We start from the raw sequence: 10,360 nt of genomic DNA on the forward strand, positions 1-10,360 counted from the left end.
AGCTATGTTACCATAACATCACACACCCCAAGATAAGTTGAGTCCATACCATAGTAAATGACACAATGCATGACACTACATATAAGAGCAAGTACAATAGAGTCTAGTCAGCTAACTATAAGACATTAAATAATATATTTTAGATGAGTTGGAGGAGAGAGAAGAGGAGAGAGAAGGGAGGTGAGCTACTATGCAATAGCCAGCTCTTGCACGTGCTCCTAGGCACCTTGTGAGAGTGAAAAGTGGGCCATATATTAGTAAAGTACTACATTCTTATAGCCAACTATTGTACATGTTAGCTATATGATGACTACAAATGATATAAAATCTTGTTATAGCCAACAGTTGGCTATACTATTGGAATTGCTCTAAGTTACTACCCACTATGAAGGTAGTAACTTAGATTAGTAACATATATCATGTTACTAGTCTAAGTTACTCCCCACTATGACTAGCCTTATGCCTCTCACTTCTTTCATATTCATATCGACAGGTTGTTATACACCTTGGACGACACAGGAAAGCGGCACCGGTTGCACGCACGCACTCTTTTCAGTTACGAGCAACCGAGCAGAAGGAACAAAAACCCAGTGGTAATTCACAAACAAAATTAACTCTTCGTCTCCATCTTCGGAGATCAAAAGACGCAGGCCATCGATTTGCTGCTCCCCTCGTCTCGCCATGCCGTCGAACGGACGATCCAGCCGTGCTCTCGGCTGGATCTGGAGTGTCCGACTCATCGAGCTTTTGTAGTTTTGTTCTTGAACATACTGCTGCTAAAAATCCTACGTTTGGTTGCCGGAAAACTGCTACCACGCCCACACCGGGATCCTCTGGGGGCTCTGCTTCTGCTGCTGTCGCTGCCGCTGCTGCTCCTCCGCCCGCCCCGTCTGCTTCGACCGCTTCTCGCTCGCCTCGTCGATCTCGATCTGCTCCTGCCTGCACTCCTCGCTACAGAAGGGCATGTCGCCTCTGCAATACAAAAGAAGCAAATCGCAATCAGAAACTATTCTTTGGCGAAGGTAGTTCAGACATGAGACTGAAGAGGACATATAGATCAGGGTACCAGGTTGGTAGTGCGTATTCACCTGTACATGAAGATGTCTCTGTTCCCGGCGAGGAGCTTCCGGCAGCTGAAGCAGATGTCCAGGTAGTGGTGGTGGCCGAGGAGCTCGTCGGCGTCGTCGCAGGGGTCGCAGAACAGGCGGCCGGGCTTCCGCGGCGAGGATGCCGGCTTCACGGGCGAGACGGAGTGGCTGAGGCAGCCGGCCTCGAGGTCGCCGTATACTTCCATATGGAGATCGATGGGCTGGCTTCTTCGGCAAATTGGTTATTGTTTCTCTTCTTGTTTTTCAGCTGGGAGAGAACAAAACGGAGGAGTGGTGGAGGAGCGTGGAGAAGAGACCACCTTATATTTCGGAGGGAGTGGGGTACTTTTCCGTTTTGGTCCTCCATGTTCAATGAAATTCAGTGTATCACCAAAATGTTAAGCACAGTGGCCCCATATGTATTTGGATGTTCAGTTTTCTAAACCCTGTGTATGTTGTCGTTAGCGAAATAAACAACGAAGTTGGCGTTGTTATTTTTGTGTGCCTGGTTAGCCGTGAAACATTTTCGGCAAAAAAAAAGTTGTCAATGTTCCGAACTCCCAAAAATGATCCTATTTACATTCTACGAAAATTTGGTTATTTGTTTTTTATACAGCTTATATAGTGTGCATATAGGACGTACGTAAATGCATATACTTTTAGACCAGTCTTTTGAAAAAAAAAGGCTTCTCTAAATTTTGTCAAAGTTGTTTTTGTTTGAGTTATAAATTTATCTGTAGTAGTAAAAAAAAAACAGATGTCCTCAGTAAACAATGTGGTCATTAACTTATTGAAAAATTTGCTCTTCTAATTAAATTTATTCCATGGTGATGACAATAAAAGGTTGAGATTTTTTTCACCTATGATCAACATTCCCACATGTTGTAACCTCCACATCATCATGAAACAACGGTATTTTGGTCTAAGTTGAACATTAGAAATCGTGTTTCCATCGTTATACTACACATAATAGTGAAACGTGAGTTGTTTTAAATCTAACTTAAACCTTAGTAATCTTGTTTCCATCATCGTAGATAATAACACAATATTTTGGTCTAAGTTAATATTACATCATCTCTAGCAGACCCCTTAAACTGCCGCCCATTAGAACATGTATACGTACTACAGAAAATCCATTATAAGCTATCGCACGGGCTCGGGCCGAGAATATCTTCGATCTTATCGTTTGCGTTTGTCGGATCTGTCACATCGAAGCGTGCTGACCTTAAAATAGTTTTTTTAACACATGTGTGATTTAGGATAATAAATGTAAATATGACAAGAGGATAAACTAAATTATAAATGTTTAAAACTTCACACAATATGGCAATAATCCAAATTAGATCAATAGTTTAATTTCAAATGATTAACAAAAAATGAATGCTCCGAAATACAAATAATGGTTTAAATGAGATATGAACGAATAGGAAATTAAAGGAATAGAAGTGGCAGCCAGCCTATGCAACTGTAGTGGTGTTTAATTAGATCATGTTAAAGCTTCCTATACTTGCCCGAGTTTTCAATCTGCCCATACATCTCAACAAATGCTTAGATGTGTGATCCGGATTTCTTATTGGCTTAACATTGCTACCAACATTACGTAAAAGATCTCCTCATCCTCGGCGATCATGTTGTGGAGAATCAAATATGCCATCACGATGTTGTTCAGGGTTTTCTTGTCCTAGATTCAAACATACAAGGTTGATTTGGGACGGCGCCCACCAAATTCTTATAATGGGCAGCGGCTACCCCTCCGGCACGACCGATTCGGAGTGCCTAGCTCCATGGCACAACCGATTTGGCGGACATCATCAAGCTCCGATGAATTACGAGTGGTGAGCTTTGACAGGTGCGGAGTCTTTGCAAGCAATATGCTTGTTCTTTTCTTTTCTATCAGTAGAAGGAGTTACCAATCCGTGTCGATAATAAGTAATTTCGATCTAACCGCGTAAATCTTTCTAATCAGTACGGGATGGAGACAAACTCGAAGGGCGGGGCCCTATCAACCAAGCAATTCTATTCTTTTTTACTGACTTGAATCAACTTACGAATCGCTGCGACAGACAACAAACGAATTCTCGGTGGCCAAAATTGAAGAGAGGATGCCCAAGTCGAAGGTTTCGGCGGAGGAGGAGGTAGGAAGCACGCGGGCTAAAATGTCCCTCCGGCCAAGGGTTTCCATGTGCTATAATGGGCACCAACGGGTTGGACCTGGAACACACGTGTCTAGTATTTGGGGCGTTGAATTTTCCACCCGATTTAAAAGAAAAAAATAAGAGCCCATCGGTTTTAATGTACCAAGTTGGGGTGATTTTTTCGTCTAAATCCTTAAATGCCGTGATATTTTAAGGTGTCCACTAGAGATGCTCTTGGTAAGTGTGATTTTATGGTCATACACAATAATTCACAAACTCTTGTGCTCAATTCAACATTTGGTGAACACAAGTGGCATGTAGGATATTTATTTTCCTTGATAAAATCTCCCCATGTTGCAAAGACTTTTTCTTTAGGACCCACATAGCATACCACTGGGCCACTAATACAAGCACTTTTCTCTAAAAGCTAGGGGCCGTGCTAACCAAGTTGCAAAGCACATAAGCTAGCTGTCCCGTCCTCCTTGATTGCTGCTAATCAGGTTGCTGAGCGGCAACTCAAAACAGGGGCGCATGGTGGGAGTGGACCATGGCCGCACCAATGCTAGCAGTGGCACTATTTCAGCGAGCAGAATCATGAGTCAGCAGTGCCCAACCAACAGTTGGATCAACGTCTATTCATTTATTCCCAGCTTTGATTCTTTTTCCCACCATCCCGTTGATTTTTCTCGAGCATAGTGAGCAGTGGTTGGCTCCATGGATCCCTCGCATTATGCTAAACTAAACCGGCCAATAGAAAAACGAAAACAGGGGCGCGGTAGGTACGGCTGCTGCTTGATTTGACGACAATCCTGCTCGATTGGATTGAAGCCACGGCTAGGGCCTCCTAATTGCGGCTATGAGCTTAGTTAAGGCTAGCCATAGTGTTGATATCATAGCTACTAGCCTACTAGTATCATGCATATTGGTCTCATAAAAATAATGATGTGGCAGTTAATTAAGGATGAGAGAGGAGATTAGAGTAGTAACATGGATGGATACTTTATCATAGCGCATATCACAGAAAAAATTTAATATCAAACAAATCTTGTACACAAATTTGCATTAAAATTTTAAAAAGTAATAATATAGCATGACTATGAGCCTATGTGATACTACCCACTCTAGAGATAGTATCATACACAAATATCATGTACTCCCTCTATATCACAGCTTAGGGCGCATATTTTTTTTCAAAATTTGCTCATAGCTTAAGGCGTGGTGTCCAGCTGTGTAGATGGATTCCAACTTTGCCCCTCCCTCCGTTCCCTCGTTCCGGAGAAAAGCGCAACAGGAGTAAAAGCGCTGCTCATATTTTGCTTCAACTTCCACGCGTGTATTAACAGCTGTCGCTTCAATCCTTCAGCTAGATCATCTAGACCATGTACTTCTCCTTAATAAGCGCTGAGTGAGAACCGAAGAGTCCAAGCAAAACATGAGTAATTGCATGCATGCAGGGGTAAAAGGGGAACTGCTCGTTTTTTTCTCTCCTGGTGATGGCTGCCTAGTTGCTCCTTAATAAGCGTGCTCAGAGATTTACGCCTTAAGCTGTGATATGGAGGGAGTACATGATAGTACTACATAATATTTACCACTATGACCAGTCTAATTATTCAAGAGAATTGAACCAAGGCCTACTCATCCTCTCCCTCATCTAGTCGCCTGATGGTACATGTCTCGTATGCCGTTGATCGCGTGTTCCTTTTTTAGGAACGCCATGCAACTCGCCAAGTAGAGAAGGTATGAAGTGTGTGCCATGCAACCTGGTGCATGATTGCATCAGGAGCATCTATCGTTGCCGGAGATAGGTACGGAGTACCAAGGAGTGACTACTCAACAACATCTCAACAAACGAGCGATCAAATTGCATTGGTAGCTTCTAACCCGAGATCTAGGCACGAGACAAGTTGGGAAAATGAGATATTTTTCATCTCCCAACGCAGTGAATCGGATTTTAAGACGGGTAATGTTGTGTTAGGTTATGCTGAAATATATGCTAACTAGATTTCCATGTTCGATGTTTCATGTAAGAATATAATTAACTGAACTATATGTTTGCAAACGTAGTAGAATCCAAAATATTGTGTATATTATTCTGATAACTATATAAGCAACAATATCTAAATAAAAGTAGCATTCACAGGTTGTCAACTTAGTAATAAGCCAACGGTAACTTGTAAGATATATAGTCGGGTGTAATTGCTTCTTATGAGTAATAAAGCGTCCATTATCAAAAAAGATACATCATAACTAGAAAATTAGGGTAAAGGACCATGCCATTGCTTTAGCTTATTAATTATCTAGACGTTTCCCTAATATCGGTTTCCTAGTTATATTACTAGACATAGTACAATTAAGATATTTCTTGGTTCGGACTCTTCAGAGATTTTTAACAAAAATATGTATATACTACATGAATTATGAAGTTGTATTAACATAATTCAAGAAATAACTTTTATAATACAAGACAATATAATTTTAACACGGGAACTTTCTTTTGAATTATTCATTACAAGTATATAACAATGAATATTACAACATATGTTTTACGGGCAGTAGAAAATTCTGACAGTCCTCCAAATCAGCTATAGCAGGGCAACTTACATGAATTCCATTTACTTAAAACCTGCTCAAGCCTCTATAGCCTAGTAGGAACATTTCAATATGTTTAAATATTCCAAGTAACTAGTAGAATAAATATACTATGTCATATTGTATTATACACAAAATAAATACTAAAGAATATAAAAGTTTAGTACAAATTAAAGTTATTTTATTTTGCCCTGGGTCCGAATTTAACTTGGACCGGCCTTGATGGGACCGCCAACCCGAGTCGTGTGCCGGGGTGAAGGTCGAGGACGACGTGTTGGTGTCAATAGCCCAAATGGGCATGGTCGAGGTCTAAGACTACGTTATTCGACGATCAAAATGCGATCTGACATAGGATTGCCGACATTGATAGAGCGTTGGGGTCGATTCGAATTGACAACACACGACCAATCATGAGTAAAAGTGACAATGGGCTTACAACTAAATTATACCCTAACCACAGCTGCTCAAATTAGCTAAGCGACCCAAATCCATCTCTATCAAGCATACATCCGACACAAATCCAGCTCTATAGAGCATACCTTTCTCTTCTAATATATTTTTTACTTTTAGAAACCTTTCCCAGCCCAATTGGACCTAAGATTTTTGTTATATTTTATTTTATCGTGAACAAGGAGACTATGACCAAATAGTACATAGGAAGTATTCTCGAGGCCTAGAACCTCTCCACGGCGCACCGAGATGGTGCAGATGCGCTCCCTTAAAAATAATATGCACATAGTAAATGACGTAATCTAGATACGTGCAAAATTTTAATGTAAAATTCTTTATATTGCAGGCTACACAAAAACGATAAAATATGTTGAAATTTGGAGATTTCAAATATGCATACATAGATCCACATGTTTGTCATTTTTGTGTAGCCCAGAATACCAAATATTTAAAATTAAAATTTTGCAGGTTTGTGGGATAAATCATTGGCCACATCGTGATTTTTTTCCTATTTTTTTTGAAACTCATAAATGTGATTTTTAAAAACATTAGGAGCATGCCCAGGAGATAAAAATCTCCGTCCTAAAGAACACAACCTAAAAAAAGGTTTGCATAGCATTATCTTGGTTTACAACCCACCCATATATATGATGTGTAGTTAAGTGATGCCTGGAAACCCCGATTCACTTATTATCATCGGAAATAGTTTTACTTCGCTTTATTATCATTTAAATTTATGCGCTATTTAATTTTATAAATACAAAAAATATTTGACGAGTCAATCCTAACCCGCCCTCATCTCCCGCCCCCTCATGGGCGGCGGCGGAGGCTCCCCCCGCACCGCGCCCCACAGCCGCCCTTCGACTGTCGCCCCTCAGCCACCGCTGCTGCCGGCCCCGGCCACGGTCGCGGCCTCGACCCGGCTCTGGCGGTGGTAGCAGCACCCCCTTTGTCGAATCGATGAGGGGGAGAAGAGGGTTTCCGCGGCGGCGTTCCATGGAAGTGATGAAGCGCCGGTGGAGGAACCTGGGGCGGCACGGCTACTTGGCCGGGGCCTGAGGCTCTCTGTCGGTAGCCATGGAGGATTCGGTGGAGCGGTGGCGGCCTCCGCCCCCGGTGACGGTTCGGTGCTGGTACGCAAGATCCGCGCCGCTGTCTTCTTCCCCGGTGATCTAGCAGGAGAAACGGGCGGCGTGGGGGCTGCTGGTCCTGCTTTGTTTTTGGTGGCGGTCCTTTGGGTTTCTCGCTAGCGAAGATGATGATCTTCCGGAGGTCAGTTTGCTTTGATCTGGCTGGAAAGATGAGTTCCGAAAAGCTCCGCTGGCGAATGGAACAGTGCATCTTTTGCCTGGAGTTTGCTGGATCGGGTGGTACTCGGTCGCGCGCAGCCATGTGTTTATTCCGGCCGTTTGGTTCTGGAGGGAGCGACGCGAAGCTCTATTCTATGTTGACATCAGGTGACCTTTTGGTCCATGGTGAAGTCAGAAGAAGGAATATCATGAAGGGCAGATTGGCGGACTGGCTAAAGGAGGTTCGAGTCTCCGTGATGATGAGGAATCTGCTTGGCGTTCCGGGCTCTGCAGGAGTGGTATGCATGTGGGGGTGGCAGCACAGGGGAACTTCAGAGTCTCACCTCTGAGGGTGAAAAACTCAAGATCTGGCCTTAACTGGTTGTGCTTGGCAATGATCTTGTTGGAGACACTATTTCGAGAGTGGGAACTACCTTAAGGGTGAAAACCTAAGACCTTTGGTCGGGCGACGATGGCACTGGTGCATTGTTCCCTTCTTGGAGACGTCGCTTTTGGAGAGTTTGTACTTCAGGTGTTGTCACGGTGGTGGTTGTATTGATGTTGCTAGGTCTAGAAGGTTGTAGCGGGACTTATTTCTTAGTTTTCTCTACTCTTTTTTGGCTGTGTGCATCCGTTCTGCCACTAGGGTGGTGCGTTGTTGCAGTGGTGGGTGTAATTGATATCTTTTGATATTAATATATTCCCTTTATCTAAAGACAATTTTTTTTTGTCTCGCTTGGACATACATTCTACTTTAATACCGTAACATGTCTTCACATAATATTGAAGGACTAATGTAGAAGTAGAAACACAAATAGACCGGACATACACAGATATGTAAATACCATGGTTCTTTCTGCCAAACGTCATCATTTCAAAATCTGTATCGAATGCTCACAAATCATGCATACAGTATGGCCTGTCAATGGGGTCGCTTTCTTTGACACCCAATACACTGGATGGTACCTCTCGCATTTAAAAAGAACCACTCACAATCAACTCCCTAGGAACGGTATAGGAACCAGAAGCACCGTTCCTCACATTAGAAATGGAAATCTGGAGCAGCTCCGAGTCATCGAACCACCTACAACATCAAGTGGGGGTAGGTTTCCATGTTAATGATCTCAATTATTCGACATTATTTAACTTAGGGATTGCTTGGTCAATTTTTTCCTAGCTAGCTCCCCACACAGAATATGATTTCTTGCAAGCTTACTTCACTCAGCTAATAAGAAAATGGCTCCTTTTAAAGAACTGAAATAAAGATGGTTCCTTTAATTCAGCAAGTAATACCAATTTTCTTGCTCCCGTAATATATTTGTATGGGAGGAAAGAGACGTAGGTGCTGGTATCATTTTCATCGCCAAGCTTGACAGATACGTATTTTGTTGCCACCCGCAGGTCGTTTTCAGCCGCGTCTGACGGAGCACCAGTGGGCGCAACACGCAGTATCACTGTTGCTAGAGATTCACGTTCACCACAGGGAAAAGCGCCGTTCTGATGTACCAAATGCAGAGTGTCGACATTGTGGAGCTTTGTGCTGGGGCCTGGCTCCTTCGATTCGTGCATAGACGGCTGTCAATTCTTGGCATCATACATAGCATGACCCCGTGGCCCGTGCTGCTCTTGTCTGCTTCAACGTACGTATTACTTGATTACACTTTTCTTTAACACAGTTTTTAGCTCACTAATTAGGACTAAATAAAATTAAAAGTAAACAGAACCAAGCGTTGCGAAAGGGAGCAGAAGGTAGTCAAACATAACAGACTTTATTTCGTCGTCGATCGGTGAAAATATCAGAGATCAATGGTCCAAAGACGTTGAAACCGGCTGATTTCCTCGGTCAAATACAGCACCGTGATGTGGTAAAAAAATTGCTCGCTGCCTGGTCAGACGAATAATGTAACATCGATGACTATTCGACTCAACAGTTGCATCAATTATTCAATTGCCCATCACCAGAATACTGTAACAAGATTCCACTCCAGAAATAAATAAAAAATATACAGTATACGAAACACAGAAAATAAATGCACGTTTGGCTTAGTCACGGATGACCAAGAAAGGATTCTTAGATTGGGCAGAAAGGAACCTAAATGTGTTCTCCCGAGAGGAATAGAAAAACGATAAAGAACCTTTCGTACGAATATCAGCCACAGAAGCCTGACACGACGCAGCAGCAATCAACATTGTCTACCGGCATACGGAAACAGGACCTACATAGTTAAGTATATCGTCTCTTCTTTATATTGCACACAAGAAATGAAATATACTCCAGAGAATCCTAGTGTCACCGATAAAGATTCGTGCAGGAAAAACAAATTAGAATGCGTGATCCAGAGTTCTCGGTAGCCCCTGCAAGAAGGAACGAGAGTCCACCCGGCAGGCCATATACATAAATTTTCGTGGTTAAGAAGAAGTGTCAGAAGAATTCTAGTCCTGAAACGGTGGATTCGGTGTCTAAACTCTCAACCAACCAGCATGAACATGAAGAAATTCCTCATGCTGCTAGCTACCTCACGTAGTCAAGGTTACCAACTTAGCATTGACAAATAGGGAATATAACTATACTCTACATTAAGGGTTTGCTGGATTTTTGTTCAAAGGTGGTGAAAGCTCATCCATTGATTTAGGAGAAAGTTTGAAATTTGTTACAACCCTGAGCGAAGCTCCGCGGCACAAAATAATCACTCTGGAAGCATAATTGAACCCCAAGTGCTTAGCACCAGCCATGCTCGAAAGAGCAACCTCTTCCTTAATCTTATTTACAACAACTGTTGGCATTGTGGAAACATTTTGAAAAACTCTC

General features: G+C 42.5%; 1 protein-coding gene across 1 annotated transcript; it reads right to left on the minus strand.

Moving 5' to 3' along the window:
- Positions 1–457: 457 nt before the first annotated feature.
- On the minus strand, positions 458–1,393 carry LOC127336513 (FCS-Like Zinc finger 2). Its single transcript, XM_051363328.2, has 2 exons — positions 1,089–1,393; positions 458–972 (listed from the first exon to the last, which is right to left on the minus strand). Exons 1-2 carry the CDS (start codon positions 1,292–1,294, stop codon positions 810–812), a joined length of 369 nt encoding a protein of 122 aa, XP_051219288.1. The 5' UTR covers positions 1,295–1,393; the 3' UTR covers positions 458–809.
- Positions 1,394–10,360: the final 8,967 nt, after the last annotated feature.

Source organism: Lolium perenne, chromosome 2, assembly GCF_019359855.2.
Source record: "Lolium perenne isolate Kyuss_39 chromosome 2, Kyuss_2.0, whole genome shotgun sequence".
Taxonomy (NCBI): domain Eukaryota; kingdom Viridiplantae; phylum Streptophyta; class Magnoliopsida; order Poales; family Poaceae; genus Lolium; species Lolium perenne.